At 49.8% G+C, this 18796-nt stretch overlaps 1 protein-coding gene across 2 annotated transcripts in view; it reads left to right on the top strand.

Moving 5' to 3' along the window:
- The window catches only part of nbas (NBAS subunit of NRZ tethering complex), a 74913-nt gene extending 59242 nt beyond the window's left edge, over window positions 1-15671 (top strand). For both annotated transcript variants that reach the window (XM_086018621.1, XM_086018620.1), the window contains exons 49-53: window positions 158-341; window positions 7655-7797; window positions 9080-9221; window positions 11595-11720; window positions 14104-15671. In XM_086018621.1, coding sequence (XP_085874747.1) covers window positions 158-341; window positions 7655-7797; window positions 9080-9221; window positions 11595-11720; window positions 14104-14397 — 889 coding nt within the window. In that variant the 3' untranslated portion in view covers window positions 14398-15671. The remainder of the gene's footprint in view (window positions 1-157; window positions 342-7654; window positions 7798-9079; window positions 9222-11594; window positions 11721-14103) is intronic.
- The last annotated feature ends 3125 nt before the right edge of the window (window positions 15672-18796 follow it).

Genomic DNA, 18796 nt, shown 5'->3' with positions numbered 1-18796 from the left:
TTTCTTGATATGTAGACTTGGCAAGAACAAGATCACTTGTTTCTGGCAAATCAGCGCGGCCGTATCACACTGAGCTGAGGAGCGCGTGGCCATCTTGGCCCAGCCGGGCGTCTCTCACAGGACCTGACGCGCGTCCGATCGGACGCTCTCTTTTCAGCGACGACGCGGTGAGCTCGGACGACGTGCTGGCCTGGCTTCGCCCGTTCTGCGGCGACCCGTCGCTGCCGGTGCGTCCTCGCGTCGCCGTGCTGCAGATCCTGGAGAGCAACTTCAGCATGCGCGACGCTGACGTGCGACTCCTGCTGCTCTACAGGACGCAAGCTGTCCTCAAACACACCCAGGTAACACACAAGCGTGTCATTATGGTATAAAGAGGCCAAGATGAAGAGAAAAGAAATGGCCGTTGGTTTCATTTCCTTGGAAGGAAAACACCATATCGTTATTGGTATACTGTATACATTTTTCAAGGTGTCCCACTCACATTTTTTGCCCCGGAGTTCAAGTCCAAGTCGCTTGATCTTGAGTATCCGCTTTTATGAGTCCTGATCCAATACCCCGGGAACGCATCGAGAAAAAGAACAACAGGTTTTTGTTTGCTTTGATACCTTTTTATAGAGCCTTAAGTCTCGGGCAACATTGGCTCAAACCAAGTCAACCAAATCGTCTTGTGGCAGTGCCAAAATGAAGATGCAATGTATTGAAATGTCTTGTTCTAAATGAACAAATTAAACTAGAAATATACATACACTATAGAAAAAACTCAATTTACCTTTGCATCTCAGTCAGGAGTATTTTGTTGCTTTGTTACCTCTAAAAATTCAGACCATTTACCCCCCAAAAAAACCAAAAAGGTCACGTGACGTCATGTGACAACCCGCATGAATTTGGTACGGCAATGCCCGTTTTGGCACTGGCCGACGTGACTTGAACAACATGAGAAATGTTACAGCCAAGTTGGACGAGCGGTAGCCGTCGCTTGTCAATTTTTAAAAAACAAACAAACATGTTTTTGTGGTGTGATGGTGGTTGGTGTTGACGCCACTGAGTGAAGCCCAGAAGAGAAGTCGGACTTTGCCTTTGTCATCTGTTGCGAGCTGAACTTTAGGTGGCAATCTTGCCTCCAGTCTGCATTTGAATCGCTCGGCCATTCCGTCTCTCGATTGACGAATTGAGGCTCTGCTCAGTTCATGTCTTTGTGTACGCTTGGCGGCAGTGGACGCCTGTGTGTGTGTGCGTGCGCGCGCGCGCGGTCCCGTTCGCTATAGCTGCTAGGCGCTCGCATAACACACACACTCACAAAAATATGCACTGCAGAGGAAGTGAACAGCCAAAGGGAGCAGTTAATTAATCTTTTTTTCTTTTTAAAGGACTGACTTTCTGCACTCTTTCCCTTTGCTGCTTTTAAAGGTCTTTCAATGTGCGCGCAGTCTTTTTGTAGACACATTTGAAAGGTTTAATGTATAACGTTTCTGCACCGTGAGTGGATTTTTCTCTCTTTTTTTTTTTTTTTTCTTCTTCTTCTTCTTGACTCATGCCCCCCGCTTCGGAGCAGAAGGTCATGCCAAAGCCTGCTTCAGAGAGGTTCCTCTCCATGTCCATTGTCATCAAAATGCTTGCTCAGCACGTGCTTAGAGCGATTCAATAGCTAGTTGGACACTGGCCGAGTAGAAGTTAGATTAAAAATAAAAAAATCACCATCGTCAATCATTAGTTAGGTTTGTCTTAATAAACAAAAGTTAGTCCATGTGTCAGCAGGTAAATGTGTTGGCCAGCTAGTTGGGTTGGTTGTTAGTTTGCCTGTTAATTGGTCATCTCGAAACTTAGATAGTCTGCGAGGCAGACAGTAGGATTGGTTGTTCAGGTAGCAAACAAATGATCGTAGTATCAGAGGAGTCAACTGTCAAACTAGTGATTTGGTTAGCTTGCTAGCTCACAAACTAGTTACGGCCATCAGTAGTTGCTTAGTGTTACCATGCCAGTCTGGCAAACTAGTTGGCTTGCTGGTTAGTTAGCCAGTTGTTGACTTACTAGCAAGTGAACAAAACAATACATTCAGTTCAGTCAACAGGAAAAATAGTTTGCAGACTCATTAATTCGTGAGCCTTGTCAGTTAGTCACCCTACAAACTAGTTTTTTAGCTCACTATTGTGTTGTTGGCTCACAAGCTAGTTCCTTTGACAGTAAAAAAGATGTTTAGCCTTAACCATGGTAGCTGCTGGAAAAATGTGCCAACTGCAATTAATAGTAGAAGGATTTGGCAAAAACGCTCACGTCTTTTCGAGACAGTCCGAAAGATGCAAATGGAAAGAAGGAGCCACTTTGATGCGTGCTCTGCAAAGCAAGACGCCGACAGAGAGGGGCCGACGTTTAGCATTTAGCCGGCGGCGCGGTGAAGCCTCGCATAGATTTTGTGACTTCATCTGGAGTGATTAGTCATAACCGCCGACAGTTAAAATGTCACCCGTCGAGATGAGAGCGCGTCTTTTCTCCGTACGCGATGCGTGCGCGCGTTCATCGATAGTGCGCGTGGCGTGTGGCCTTTTGCTCTCCTCGCAACCATTTCCTTTTTTTGTTTGTGACATTTAGCAGACAAAAAAGGGACATGAATGCAGATTGTGCAAGCATGCGTGTGAATGCTCGCACTCGAAAGGACGCATTTGCATAATTACCTCCGCCAAGGAGGATTCCTGTTTCATTTGATTAAAACAAACAAACAAAAATGAATTTGTGCAAAGGTTGTCAGCGAAACTCGCTACTGTACGGAATTGTAATGTAAGTTGAAGAAAGAACCCGAGCGAGCTACGAGATTTCTTCCTTGCCGACTGGCTAGCGAACGGATGCGGCAGCGGCTCTCGCGGGTCGCTGTGGTGAAAGCTCGTCCCTAAACGGTCCTTTTGCTTAGTTTTAGCCCACTTTTGTCCGTGATCCTCGGGGGGGCTTCTGCAGCCAACAGCACTTGAGTTTCTCTTCTTTCCAAGCTCATGGCCCGGAGAGACGGTCTCTTGTCATGGCCAACGCGGATGATTCAGTCTGCAAAATAAAACAACGGGGGGAGGAGGAGGACGAGGCGGCGCAATAAAGCCACAGCAGACAGGGGAGTGGAAATCGGGCGAAAAAGACGCAAGGCCCGAGGAGGAGTGGAAATCATCCGAGTGGCAAGACAACACTTGTTGTTGCTCTTCGGGTTCACTTCCTGCGAATGTGACGTCACTCCTCTTGTATTTGTTGCAAGCATATAATGGAGAACGTGAGGACAGGCTACCCGAGGGCAGCTCGGCGGGCCGACGCTTTCGGCAGCCAGTGGCCTCGGCCAGCTAACCCGCAAAGTGCGAGCCGTCGTCCAGCTCTTTCTGTCGTCCACCTCTCCGTTTGTCTCTCTCGAAACAGGAGCTCAGAACATTCCGACAGACAGATTTGGATCTGATCTTCGCCCGCGTGAGCTCGTCGGCGGTCGCGACCCGCTCGTAAGGAATTAAACGCCGTTGCGTTCACGTGTCGGCGCCGGGAGCGTTCCTTTTCTTTCTCTTTGACCTTTTTCTCGCTGATGGAACAAGCGCCCATGTCCCGGGACAGCGACGCTGTGTGTCAGTGTCTGCGTGGCTCCAGTGGAACGTCAGCGGCTTTTTTACATGGCATTCGCCATTGGCTCCGTCACTCGGCTTCACTTTGAAAAAGTCGGCTTGAAATATATTGGGCGGTGTGTTCCGACACTTGGCTGCGTGTGCAGCGTTGCCACGCTACTTTGCATTTTGTGAGTTTGTTTGTTTACAGGACACTTGCAAATGTCTGCGCTGCAAGACTAGTGAAGGTGCCGTGCCACTCAACGTTACGAGACAGGATGGATGCCTTTCATGCGCACCAGTATGTGATTGCGTGCGCGTTCACTTCACCGACACTCTTTGAAGCGCCGATAAAGCGCCACTGCGCAACATCCCACTGGCCCCCAGGCTCTTTTTTTGTCCTTCCCTTGTTAGCCTCTCATTTAGTCTCTTATCCTGGCTTTTTTTTTTTTTTTTTTTTTAAATCTTTGGCATCTGTCTCTCTCTCTCTCTCTCTGTCTCTTTCCCTCCCTCCTTCCTCTGTCTCTCTCCCGCCCGTTCGCTTTCTCTCATGCAAAGCGCACGACCTCTACAATTTGATTCCCGCCCGCCGCTCGGGACATTAGCCGCTGCGGGTGGATGAATATTGATGAGCTGGCAGAAAGGCCCGAGGCACGGCTACCGATACACACTGACAAGCCCAAATGGGGCCTCCTTACACTCGCTCGCTCTCTCTATCTCTCTCTCTCGCGGGTCAAGGACAAGTAGAGAAGGTAACGGCCTTAACTTTGGAGACTTTTCTCAGATCTCTTTCCAATTACATTATAAATACATGACTAAAATGCGCATAGACTGAGAACAATTTAGCTCTCAATTGTAGAGCTGTTGGGTTTTCCCACTGTTTCAGTGTTATTTTTGTGTTGTTTTTTTTTGGGGGTGGGGGCACTAAATAAGAACTGGAGCGCCTTGGCTCACATCAGCAGTTGCCAGCGCAATTGCGATATTCATTTAGCTAGCTAGCTCCATCTATTCGCTTCAGATAGTCGACGAACGCAAGCGCTTTAGAGCGCCTCGTTGTCAGCCGTAAGTGTGTGCACGTCACGCAGTGTAAGGCGCAAGAGTGGGGACGGGGGAAGGTTTGATTTTTTTTTTTTTTCTATATTGGTTAAAAAAAAAAAAGAAAGTCTGACAGCATGGGACTGAACGATTTTGAAGACCAAAATAGGCGTCTCTCTTGCCAAGTTTTCACATTTCTATTGAATGTAAATGTATGAAGCCGTACATCTTGGCCAAGGTCACTCGAACCCCATCATCAGAGCAAAAAAAAAAAAATAACGAAATGGGAAAAAAAAATCCTGCTGGATGAATTAGTAGTAATAATCGTGATCACATTATCATAATAATCTTTACAGCTTCAATGTCATCTGTGCTTACTTTTTAAAAAAAGTATTTTATTTGAACTAGTTGAATTTCACCAATCTATTATGATCATTTCTTGATTTCCTCAACTTTGCAGACGTTTTAAAAAGTAAAAAAACAGGCGAAGCCCCGATTGTAACGACCGATACAAACACTCGTTTAGCTCGAGGGAAGAATTGGACTTTTGGCAAGGTGGAAATGTTTCAACATTCTCCACTTTGACTTGATTAACATTCAGGTAATGATGGAGAATGATTCCAAGTAATGACCCCCTAGCTATCATTTGTGTCTCAACATGTAATTAAGCGATGAGTTATGACAATTTGGCTGTCGATAACTGGCATTCATTCTCCGAGCGCCTTCTTTATTTGTCCCGACTCCACCTCAAACAATCAAACTCCCGTCTACATTTTATATTCAGCCTTTTAATTGTGCCAGCCGCCTCATTAGAATGCGCGCTTTGATCCCCCTTTGCTCGTTTAACACGGCACAATGCCGCACAACCTCGAGGTACGCAGCAAATTAGTGCTCGGACAAAGAAGAAGAAAAAAAATCACAAAGAGCAGCTCGACACAGAGTCTTTTCTTCGTTTTCTCTCCTCGGCACTTTAAGGGCACGAGTATGCATGTAAAGAAGACTTTTTTTTTTCACGATTGAAAAGACTTTTCTGCCATTTTAAGAATCTGTCTGTGACTTGCTTCTGTTCAACTGCCCCAAATACGTCCGGATCAAATTTGTCTCCAATTACAGCTGAGCCAATGGCCACTCGGGCTCTCGGGCTCTCGGGCTCTGGGGCTCTGGTTGCCGCGACAACCAGGGGCAGAGCGGCTGTAGGGTGTTGCAACTCGGAGAGCGCGGTGGGGGATGGTTTAGCGGGTGGGGTTAGGCAAATGTAATCCAGGGGTGCCCCTGCGTTGACATTTGAATGTATTCTGCGACTATACTGCTAACTCGTATTTCAAATCATGTCTTTGCTTCACGGTGTCACGCAACCCTAAAATGAATTTGGCCCTCAGTGTTAACAATTCCCGGGAAATGCCGCCTGGTGGGAGAATGCTGGTGATAAAGGGAAGAGGCCGCGGGATAAAGCCCCAAGGCACATCAGTGGGAGCTGCGGCATGTTTTGGATGTATTAAGTTGAAGGAATGTCATCAAGTGTCCAAAACCAGTCAAATGCAGACAGATTTAAGTTTCGTTAAGAAAGAGCGTAACCTGAGGAACATTTGGATTTTTTGGTATGAAATGCCACTTTGGCAGTTTTTTGGTTGAAGAAAACCAACATTGATTTGCCATCCCAAAACGCAATGACAATGCCCCACGTCATCCGCGGGCAGGCTCATCCGCGTTTTAGCGCCGGTGACAACTGGCGAGCCTTGACGTATACGTTGGCATTTGGCCGCGCTGCGCCTCATTCTTCATCAAGCCGTGCGTGCGGCTCCCGTTGAAAAAGTTTGGTGCTGCGAGCGCATTTCAAAGGAATCTGACAGCTTGGGTGTCGCTGCGTTTATTTAGCCAGGCTTTTATGCCTTGAGGGAGGTAGTCAAGGCGACATATGGAAGAAATCCTTCGGCTGGAGTTTATTGAGGCGGCGTGTCGGCGATGGTTCTTGATTGTGTGCGTCTTGGAAATACTCCAGATGGAAAGAAGCGCCATGCCAGTGTCTCTCCGGGGAAATGCATGGCTGCGCTCACGTGTGTGTTGTCAAATGCACACGCATGTTGAGGGGAAAGTGGGAACATGATGATAATCTGCCTCCGTGCCAAGTGTAACGCTGCAATTTTATCAGAATGGAATCAATCTTTTACAATCAAAGGGAAACTGTCATCATTTGACAAGAATAAAGGCATACATTTCAAGGAAAAAGCCCAGATCTGAGAAAACAATGACACGAGAATGTTTTTCATAGGGCGAGAATGCAAATCAAAGCTAATGTTAGGAGTTGAAATGTTCAAGTTGCAAGAGACAAAGCGCGGCGACGCTAAATGAGCGGCCTTCAAGACCGCGAGGCCTTAATTAAAGAGCGGTACGCTAGAGCCGCCATTAGCGAGGAATCAAGCGCACCGCATTTCCCCCCTTCAGCGTTAAGTCAAGCTAAATGATGGGGCACTTGGCCAAAGGCCGGCCAGCGCTTTTGCCTAACCAAGTCCTTGATGGATGCACTACGATGTCAGCAAGTCGACAGTAAGTGCCGGCGGCGGCGGCGGCGCTCGCTCATGGAACAACATCAACAACACTTAGCGAGCTAGCTTCCTTGCTAGCGACTCCACCTGTCTCTTGACTGAGCTGCACTGTCAAAAACGCAACTTGTGTCTTTTGGGGGCTGAAACAAGAATTGAAGTTGGAACAGCTTGCAAATATAAATCATTGACATTTACGGCAGCAGCGTTAGTAAGCGTAACAAAAGCAGCACGTTGTTAGCCGAGTTGTTTTGGCTTCTACCTTGACGTCGGGAGGCCAATGTCTAAACTCTTCAGTCTTGGGTTCCCCCCCAACAGCAAAACTTGAAATATCGACTTGAATGGCCCGTGTTCAAATGGGTTGACTTGAGCGAGCCACCTGAAGATGCGGCCAACCCGCCGGCCACTTGGTAACGAAATACCAAGCAACTTCTAGCGACTCGCTTTCATGCCAAGCGCGTCGACCTGGCAAACGTGCAGGCGCACGTTTTGGCAACTGACGTGACGCCATCTCCTCAGGTGCAGATGGAAGACGTGGAGAGCGAGGAGAAGCGCCGCAGCCTCTTCCTGGAGCTTCTGGAGGCGGCGCGGCACTGGGACGACTTCCAGACGCTCATCTCGCTCCTGCAAGCTTGGCCGCCCGTCACGCAAGAGGACCACGCGTAAGTGCGGCTCCTTACTTCTTCCTTGCGGCGGCGGCGGCGGCGGCGGCGGCGGCTGCACGGAGACCGGAGACGGAATCAAATCGAATTCCATGAAAGGAACGAACGGGTGCTGCTATGGCGTTAAAAGAGTTGCAACGTTTGTATTGTGATCCGACATAAAAGCTAATGGGTTCTCGCTCACGCCCCGCAGGCTTTTATGGAAATCACTTTGTTGGATTTCATATTGTCCTGCTCACAAACAAACAGCAATAAAAAATAATGGAGTGTCCTTGGCGCAGGTAATAATCCCTGTTCCTCCCGCTTAATTAGAACTCACTTTGCCGCCGTAATGGGACACTAGCTCTGAAATGAATTCACGACACGGTCGCGAGGATTTCTCGGCAGCGCCAACACCATCCGCCTGTCGAGACGCTTTGGAGCAGCCGGGCGATAGCCACGCTAAGCGCACGTGTGACTTAGCTTGGCGGGTGGAGGCCATAAAATGCATGTTGTTGTAGAACGAGGCCAGGCGTGCTCTCGTGCTAGCGTCACTATTAGCCAGCTGCCGGCCCCTTGTTGCGCTAATGATCATGCTGGATCTAAAAGCGGCATCGGTGAATCGGAGCGACACTTTACGCCTCTCTAACAACGCTTGGGTTTTTTTTTTTTTTTTTTGTATGCTGCGTCAACATCTGCAGGAATGAGCGGAAGGTACAAATCTGTTTTCAAATGTAGGGGGCAAAAGCATTTAGTTGTCAGTAAAATTGCTCGGGTAAATTACGGCGCTGCTTGATGTTTTTACCAAGTCGTCAGTGTCATTTGAGGTCGTGTGTCTTAGACGGGGCTTGATTGGCCTTGGCGGCAGCGATCGGTTTACTCAGAGGAGGAAGAAATAGTGTCAGAGAATGAAAAGGAGAGCAACTGGCGCTCACCTCCACGGGAAGAAGTCGAAACCCGGCGCTCCGAATCCAACGGACGAGGTCATTAGGTTGACAAAGATGATCGTGATGGCGTTTTTGGATTCATTGGCAGACGGGGTTACGCAAGTAAGCGAGTCCTTAATGTGCTAGCTATCTCGGTTGGTTGCTTAATAGCTAAGTGGGAGACTAGTAAAGGCAGTTGGTAGCTAGCAGTAGTAGTTGCTAGCTAACGAGACGGAGACCTGCCTGACCTAATATCACCTGGCCTAATACCGTCCGATCTCAAACGGACCCCAACGTGTGCCCGGGCCCACGCTGACTTTTTGTGTTGTGCTTCCCGCGCCCACGCTGACTTTTTGTGTTGTGCTTCCCGCGCCCAGGGCCGCGTGCGAGCGGAACCCCTGGGTTCTGCTGACTTCGGCCATGCTGAGCCGCTGCCGGGGGCCCGAACTGGACCTGGGTCAGCAGGTGGTGACCATGGTGCGAGCCCTGTACAACACCAAGCACAAGCTCCCGGCGCAGGTGAAACCACAAGAGCTCTTTTGATTGGGCTGAATTTGCATATTAAAGCACTCACACCCCAACGGGGGCTTGAATGAAGGCACAAGGAAATGACTCCAAATACAGCACCGCAAGTAGCGTAAACATTCATTCCCATGGGTTTTACTAGGGCTGCAACTGATGATTTTTTGAATAATGAATGATGTTGTTGGTTATTTTTTTGGGATTAATTGATGAAACAAATTTCAAATGAAAACACACTCACACATTTCCGTTCCTTAAGTCGAAAACAGGACGTTCTTTCAACATGGCAAAATGATTATGACTCAGTTACTGGTTTCCAAAAAATAGGCAAAAATGTTGAGCAGTCAAATGACTTCTTTTGCTGAAACACAAAGACGAACAGATCTTATGGAAGACTGCAAAAAAAGAAGGAAAAGGATTTACTGTTGGGAGGTTGAAATTGCCAGCATTTGGATCGTTTTTTCCCGTGGAAACCCGGTGGTAATTTTGACGCAACGACCTGAAGAAGCCCTCGGAATTTCCAGCCCTGCCAGCTTATTGGCGGCTTTTTTTTTTTTTTTTAAATGAAACTTGTCAGCCAATTGGAGAAGGGCTTCCCTGAGTCACAGATGAGACCAAATCGTCGAGCTGATGTATTGGGAAACGATCAAGTTATTTTGTGTAGGCACTATCGGCACTGACAAAAAAACTGGGTGACTTTCTCGGGAACCCGTCACCCAATTTTCCTAAATCGGCGATATGTTGCATTCAGGTTGAAGTTGGCATTCCAACCAGACACCGCACGTTGACTGCCATTTTTGCTAAATATGATCACGTATCACGTTAACACTGTAAGTGCCTCTCAAGACCAAAACCCGCAATTAGCAGCTAATCGATGTCACGGGCGAAACATTGTGGAGTCGTTCGTCAATTTGACACGTCGCCTAGTGGCCAAGCCTATAATGCGCTCCCGTTGACCCGGCCGTGTGTGCGGAAGCCGGCCTTGCCGTTAGCGGGGGCTCGTTGCCTCTTTTTTCATGTCCTGCTAGCTGAGCTATTGCGACACGCGACGCCCCCCCCCCAGCTCAACGCCGCTCCGTACATCTCGCGCCAGCCGACTGTGATATTAGTTTAGCGCTGATGTTATTCAGCTCGAAAAAGCGAGCGGCTGCTGAGCGGCTGCTGAGCGGCTGTCTGGTATTAAGGTGGGAAGTGTGGGTGGGTGTGAGGCGGGGGGAGGGGACGTTTGACTGTGTTCCGCTTTAATTTGAATGCGGCAGAATGAAACCAGCAGAGCAGAGGAGTCAGATTGCATTGTAATAGCCATATATTACTGGCAGCGGCGCAGGCACAGGCACAGTATGTGCTCAGGCGGCGCACCGGAGCCCTTCTTAAAGGCATGATGTACCTCAGTGGCATTTTTCTTTTTACCCTCCTTTTGATTAAATTTCCCTTGCGTTTGTCGTATTTTCTACAAGCCAGAGCTGTTATGAGATTATTTCAATGAGGGGGAATAATGAAAGCTGCGCCATTATTGGGGGAATCGCAGCAGCCAGGTACTTGGCTACCTAATTAGCGACATGGAAAGTCAGGCAGGCAGGCAGGCAGGCAGGCAGCGTCCTAACTGATTAGATCAACAAGTGGGGAAGTAGGAAGGCAATGAGCTTGGTAATTTGATGCGCAAGTGGGCTAGTGGCGTTCTCACTGGGGATTTGCCCAACTTCAGCCACCTCCTTTTACGAGCCCGATCGTGACGCAGTTCTTGACAAAACAACGATATCACGTATGTAATGCGTACATCGTCCGGAGCGGTTCGCAACCACAGCGCATCTAATAACGGGACAAAAACATTTCAACGTGGCCACTGGAGATGTTTGGAATGCATGCGCGGATTCCCCGGATTGTTTCGTTAGTTGAAATCGGGTGGAACAAGTTGGATTCTAGGTAACTCGCAGGTAGGTATGTGGCTTAACTTATTACATAGGACGGTAGATCATTAGCCAACGAGCTCATTGTTTAGCCTAAGTAGTTTAGTAGGTAGTTAATGAGCTACTTAGATGGCTTGGTAGGAAGGTAGTGAAGTATTGGCAAGTAGGCAAGTAGATCAGATCGGCAAGTAGGTAGGTCGTCAACTGGCTGAGTATAAAGGTACAAAGTACCTAGTAGCGGTTAAGGTGGGGAAGTTAAGAGGTACTCTAGGTCGTTTGCTAGTGGGTCACTAGCTCAGTTGGGAAAGTAGTCAAGGTGATCAGGTTAGTTGAAAGTTTTGTTGGATTACCATCAAATTGGATGTTTTTCATCGTGTTTGATTTGATGTGGCAGCGAACGATCCGGCCGGCTGGGCCGCCTTTGCGAGCCTCCGCCCACGCCGCCTCTTTGCGTGTCTTGCAGTGCATCGGAAGCGTGGCCCGACTGCTGCTGCCCGACCTGCGGCGGCCCGCGCTCAAGCTGATGGCCGAGAGCGCCGACGCCCAGCTGCTGCGGCAAACTCGGGAGCAAGTCGACGGCATGACCGCGGTGAGCAGTCCGTTGCACCGCGTGCTCATGTAGTGGACGCGGGCCTTGCCTGTTCCTTTTCCGGTCAGTGACACGAGTTCCTATTTTGGGGCGGGGGTGGGGCAAATTTGAAGCTGCAACAAACTCCAAATGTCTTAGAGAGGCAATTGCTTGACTGTGGAGGCACAAAGTCAATTTGAGGGGAGGCCCCTCTTCTGGGGACTAGATCAAAAGATACGCGAGCAACAAAAAGCATTATTTGAGGGAGCCGTTGATCGGTCTGTGCAATCGATTTGAGGGGTGGCCCCTGTGTTGGGGAGTTTGTCAAAAACTATCATTTGAGGAAGGCACTGAATGTGTTTAAAGTGGCGCAGTCACTAGTTCTAGCAGTAGATCATACGGGTGTTCTCTAGTTAATGCGGGGACACCATTTTTCGGAGTAGGGCAAAGCAACACGAAAGGCGTTTGAGGAAGGCGCCGGGTTTTGAGGGTCGGGCCCATCCGCGGCCGCCCGTCACGCCGGTCGGCCTCGGCGCGCTCGACAGCGCCGGCCGCGCTGGATGCTGGATAAGCGGCTCATCGGCGCCGATCTGAGAAGCGCACGTCGGCCGCGCAAAGCTCCTTGCGCTTGAAGCAAACCGCACGTCTGAGCACGCGGAGCACAACGCGGGGGCAGAGGTCAGAGTCAGCGTTGGGCTTGGAGTCGCAATTGACGCCGCGCACGAACGGTCCACGCGCTTGACCCGCGTGACTCGCCGCCCCCAGCGCGCGCGTCGTCGTCGTGCCTTTTTCTGGTGAAGCGGCAAGTGGTCGATGGGCCTTGTGCGCCTCGTTGCTATTTCCAACCATTGTTTGCGCGTCAGAAGGCAAATGTTCCCACTTGATTGATTGCCGCCGGCATGCTCAACTTTTTCAATTAGGCAACGCGCTGTTGTTTTTCCTCCGCCATAACAAGCCAAGTGAATTAGCCCAGACTTTGCAAAATGTCACTCTTAATTCACCTACCTTTACATATCTGCGTAAATTAGCCGCGGGGCCTCATCGGGTCCCGGCGCGGCGCGGCTTAAACGGAATCCGTTTGACAACAACGCCGTGACTGGCGGCCAGCCGTTATCTGGCCGCTCAAGATTTCTTTGCTTCGCAAAAGCCACGCAGGGGAGGTGGCGCTCGTACCGCGTTGAATTCCTGCCGATGAGCGCCTCATTCAAATCCTTGTTGATGCTGTGCCTGATTTCGAAGGCTTCCGCGCAGCTAACGGCAGCCCGACTGGCGTGGCGTGGCGTGCGATGTGCCCTCATTGGCTTTCCTGGGAATGGGGATTATTTTTCCAATTGTGTCATCACAAAGACATTTAAGATAAGATAAGATAAGAAGGCCTTTATTGATCCCACAGTGGGGACATTTTCAGTGTTACGGCAGCAAAGATCACAGAGGTCACACGGGGACGGATTTTGGGAAAACGGCAGCAAAAGATTTTCCCAGTTGTTCCAACTGCTGTAGACGTTTACATTTGCCAAGCGATTCCTGCCGCTGATGTCTACATGGGCTGAGTATTGAGCCTTGTGGAACACCGCGAGTATTGTGTAATGGCCGGCAATTTCAAAAGGAGGTTGTACATGTCAAGTATGTTTTTCATCGGGTAGGCGCGGAGAGGATTTCGCCCAGCTCGTCTATGAACTTGCGCTTGGTTCAGCGCCGTCATGGCCAACACGTCCCCGCTCTGGATTTGAGAGCGGCACAACTTGGAAGGCCGGGCCGCGCGGCCACAATCGACGCTCGCGCTCAACACGCGCTCTAGCCGGCCGATGGTGAGCTAGCTGACGGTTAGCTGGCTCACGGCTCGACGGATTTCTTTTGTCCTCTGTATTTCGTTTCGAACAACACCTTCACTTGAATCTCTCGCTAACCATGTTGACAAAGACATGTAGTAGCTGAGTCAATGAAACCCCCTGGCCGGCATTTTGGCGCATGCATTATTTGTGTTTTGAAGGCGGACTTGTTCCTGAAGAGGCAGCAAAGCGAGTTGCGGCGGCGTTGCTCCAGCACACTTGGCCGCGCTTGCATAATTGAGCGGGCTGGCCTCCACAAATAGCCCGACGGGGACGCGTGCCGCCGTGTGCTTAGGCAAGTCAGGAACACTGGCGGCCAGCAAGCCGCCTGGCGGGCGCGGCCGATGAGTCAAATGCTGACAAAATAGGGGCCGGTCTGCTTGGAAATCGGCAGGCGGGCAGGCAGAGGAGAGCCAGAGCAACAAAGAGCTTCACCTGAAATATCCAGCAAAGTGTCATCCCAACCGAGCTGAAAGATGACTTAAAAAAAAAAAAAAAAGTTCCACTACGCCGCCACAGCAAGCTTGTTTCTTGGTTGGAGATTGCTTGACTGACTCCGTGTGCTCCCTTTGCAGGAGGAGGCGGCGGCGGCGTGCGACGAGGAGCTGCTCTCTCTGCTGCTGGACGCCGGGCTGCTGGCGGAGTGCGCGGCCTCGTCGGCCGCCTACCCGCTGCTGCGCGCCCACATGCTGGCGCGCCGGCCGGCCGCCCGCGCCCGCGAGGCCGCCGGCCGGATGCTGGCGGCCGGCCGGCGGGCCGAGGCGGGCTCGCTGCTGCTGGCCCGCCGCGGCGCCCATCCGGCGCACGTCACCTTTAACGCCGCGCTCGCCGTCCTCAACAAGTGGCTGGGAGATGCCACGCCGCACTAGCCTCCGAGCCAGAAAAAAAAAAAAAAACAAACCCACAAAACATCATGAATCAACAGGCAGGCGGTCTTCAGCTTAGCCGGATCCGCAAAACTCGAGTGCCGTTGTGTGAGAAAGTCGTCAGCGTGTGTTATTAGCCTCGGTGGCCTTTGTTTTCTTTTGTGCCGCTGTTACTTCAAAAAAAGAAACAAAAAAAAACACGTCACCATTGTCCTAATAAGGTCACGTTAATTCCCGCGCGGCATTTTAGCTTCAAGCTGCGTCGTACATCGGCTACCGCAAACAAAAAGCAATCTTCATCAAGGAGAATTCTGAGCCTTGGGAGCAAATTGGACAAACGCCTGAGGGAGAATTCAAATCATGGAAAAAGAGGGCACCCCAAGAATACGACTTAGTTGAGATGCGCTACTCCGATCTTTTGTTTTCTCTCTCTCTCTCTCTCTCTCTCTCTCTCTCTCTCTCTCTCCCCGAGCACATCTGCAACCAATAAAAAGCAACGCACTCATCTCGGCTTTGCCCGCGCTTCCTGTCTTTGATTTGTTGTCGGTAGAAGGCCTCCGGCGGCCGATTAATGTCTCCGGCTCCGATTTCGCATGTGACCTTACGCAACGCTTCATTTGGGACTCCGACCTTGGACACTGTTCCTTTGTGTTCTTTCGAGGACGCTCATTGGGATCCTTTCGTGGACCTTTGTAGTGTTTTTTTTCGCAGGCCGTACGTCATTCGAAACCTTCAAACAACACACGCAGCAGCGACACGTAGAAGCGGCATGCGATACTCGCAGCTTCAAGCTCCTACTTTTGTATTGTATTTCTTTACTACGTTGTAGTACTCTTCCATACCAGCAGGTGGCAGCGGCAGCAGGTAGCTAATTGTCTTTGTTTAGAGACAAGCGAGTTAGTGACGCATGTTTATCCAAACCGGCCCATGTTTCACACCAAGTATCAATCTGAAAAATGATCAAATACTTTTTTCTCTGCGTTTATTTCATTGATATTCGAGACGTTATTCTTCAATGTTAACAAAAACAGTGTAACACTATTGTTAAAATAAGCTTTTTTTTTTTCACAATTCCAGCTGGTGGTGTGCCGCGGGATTTTTTCAATGAAATGAATGTGCTTTGACTCAAAAAGGCTTGAACGCTGATCTAGCGCATGTTCTGTCAGTTTCCCAAGTTGTCGTAGGCACAATTAACAGTTGTTCTCCTATTTTAGACACAACAAAAAAGTCCAACAGTTGTGGAAAAAACGTAAGCAATAAAGACGCAACGCAAATCATTCTGCTAGTTTGTCTTCCTGTTTGCGCACCCAATTGTCTTATTAGTGAAGACAAATGAGCAACAACACAAAAATGTGCACTAGTGTCCTGAGAAATTCTACGACTTTACCTCTAGTGTTTCATACTAGTTAGGGATGTTCAATACTTGAGTACTTTTAATATGTCAAATTCCATTTCCCACATTGAAAAACATTGCAAACAAAGGCAGACCTTCCTTTGCGATGCAGATGACGAGTCGCCGATGTCCGCCAACTATTGTCGAGGAGGACTTCCTCCGTGCCTGAGCTTTTTTTTTGCCTCAAGTATCGGCGGCTGGTATCGGCAGCCTCTACGAGCGGGCCGATGGCGATGCCCGCTATCGCTACGGTCAGGTTAATCAATTAGACATTTCATAAGACAACAGCAGTGAAGAGGAAGACACTGGGTTCCTTGTTACCAGCTCACGAGGAGAGCAAAGAGATTTCTCTTTGCGCCGTTTCTGCTTCCCGCTGTCCTCGTGAGGAGAACGCCTCATACGTTCTCACCTTATCTCTCCGTAACCTCTCTTTATTAACTTTCGGCATTCCCTGGTTACCTGCGGGGAACCCATTGGAAACACTCGGACCTGTTTCTCTACGTGTGCGTATGTGAGTGAAAGATTACTGTGTCCATGTGTCATAATTACGCCAAAGCATCCACAACCTCCTAAACCTTATCAGGTGGTGTGGACAAGTCTGCTATTGATAGATATGAAAGCAGAAGCAATGTCTTCATTGCGAGCACGTACAAGAGCGGAAGCGATATTCTTCTTTGCGGGCAAATATTTACAATACACAAATGCACTGAAAACTAAATCACTCAAACATATGTTGATTTAGCAAATGTGTGACAAGTATTTTATAATTATTCCTTCAGCTACTCACCCGTCCCTTGTACGAGTAGCTCCCAGATGCCAAGGAGAGAAAATGTCCTACAGTCGGAGAAGAAAGTGACAAGTCGGACACTGTCGTTCCTAGTTCAGCCCGGCCTTTTTTTTTTTTTTTTTTACTGTCCTGCTGAATTGTCTTGTGAGGACAAACTACGGGCGTACTAGTGCATGCATAATAGGACCTCATGCTGGATATTGACTAAACACTCAAGCGGTTTGCCATAGTAACCTCTTTTTCAACCGCCTTCCAATAACACGACAGAGGGCGGGCGTGCACGTGAGTGAAATTTGGAGTGCGCGATGGAGAGACGAGACCCGCCGAAGGCAGCGCTCTGGAATCTCAACTAACACCAGCGGCAGCGACGTGCTGAGAAGTGTCGAAAGCAGGCGTCAGGGCTTTGAAGCTAATTAGGAGTGAAGCTGCGTGCACGCGCGCGTTTGCCTGTGAACGCGCTAATATTAAAAGCATCAACTGAACGTGGATGTAACCTTCAAAAAACTGCTTGGAAAAACGGTGGGGGTGGGGACAAGGTAGCATATGTGCGCTCGTATATGGTCAGTAGCATCTGGGTTGTTGCTATGGAAACCCCAAGGGTGGGTGCTGCTGCTTGGCTTAGCAACAGGCTTCAGGTGGGCTCTTTCGCAGCCGTGCGTGCGTGCGAGCGAGCGAGCGAGCGTGCGTGCGAGAAACAGACCGGAAACACCAGAGATGATTACAGCCTATATCGTCGGGAGGCGTTTATTGTCTTGGTGGGATGATTTCTCAAATGATGGGCTGGGGTTCGGCAGGGGGCCTCGTCGGTCCCGAGAATTCCACCATGCACAAGGTGCGAACACGGAATAATTAAAGCCGAGGCGGGAGCGAGCGGCTGCTAAACGCTCCTTTCATCCGGTCGTCTCGGAGCTGCCAAACTGCCAAGCATGCGCGCCTTTCGCTCGTCTCCTCCGGCGCATAGGACACGCTGACAACACAATGATAGGTCACTCCTGGGAGGCGGGGCGGGGCGGGGCGGGCCTCGCCTGGCCTTTCCACGCGGGAAAACTGTCAGCTGCGACACCGAAGTGACAGACGAATGAAGCGAGGGAGGACACGTCTAATAAGCAGGGAAACCCCCATTATTGTCGCCGATATGTTCCGCATAGGTAAATTGTCCACCGCATAGAGAGAATGCCTAGATATTGTATTCAACATCAAAAAAATGTTATTGGACGCAAGCAATGTATGTACATGAATGTGAACTGAGCAGCGGACCTTGTGGAACGCCACCAGTTTTCATACTGTCACGTGTTCATGTGGAGTCGAGTATGGAGCCTTGGCAACGCTGCCACGATCTAGTCCTACTCCTAGCCGTTCGTAACCATGCAGCTTCGTATATTGTTGCGGCCGTCGAAAGCGAGGAGCGGAGCCTCTGCCTGCCTGCCCGCCTGCCTGCCCGCCCGCCTGCCTGCCTGCCTGCCTGCCTGCCTGCCTGCCTGCCTGCCTGCGAGGAGTTGCCGCGTTGTCAAGGGCGAGCAAAGTCGAACGCACCGTCGGCATGTTGACGAAAATCACCTCAAGTCTGCGGCCAAAAGTTGCTTCATTCGACTACTTTGAAGCTGTTTTTTCCAGCTCGAAATATTTACCTCGGCTACACTCCGCGTGCGCGTGTGTGTGTGCGCGCTGCAAGCCTTCCATTAAATCTCATACACTGCACACACACACATCCGGAAAAAAAAAAAAAAAAAAACCTTGAGGGCGCTGCCACGAGACCTCGGTTAATCATCCTCACTGGCCAAAAGTCACACGGGCCACAAATCAATGTTTAGATGCGTGTCTGCTGTATTAAGCAGCCGATCGATGGCCCGCGCCAGCGCCAGCGCATGGGCCAGATAAAAGGCCTTGGTGGCGGGGGCGGGAGCGAGGTGGGAGGGGGGGGGGACTTAGGACGTGCGCAAAAAAAACAAAAACACACTCCACTCCACCTGATCCATTGAGCTGACAATCAACACGCCGTGACCTTCTGCTTGCTTTTCTACCCACTCCAGCTTGCCTTAATTCACACGGACAAATGTATTAGGACACGTTATTAAAAGTCATTTGCTTTCTTTACTGATGATGACTTGATCTGAAAAGTAACTCAAGGAGTTAACAAACGACTTTCCACTTTCCAGCAGCTGCATGAGGCACCTGAACTAAAATACATGCAGCAGAGCTAAAAAAGCGTCCATTATTCGTCA

Source organism: Filicampus tigris, chromosome 20 (assembly GCF_054856515.1).
Source record: "Filicampus tigris isolate MCC_2025a chromosome 20, RoL_Ftig_1.0, whole genome shotgun sequence".
Classification (NCBI taxonomy): Eukaryota; Metazoa; Chordata; class Actinopteri; order Syngnathiformes; family Syngnathidae; genus Filicampus; species Filicampus tigris.
Note: the sequence above shows the minus strand (reverse complement) of the source record. Positions and strands in the feature narration are given on the sequence as shown.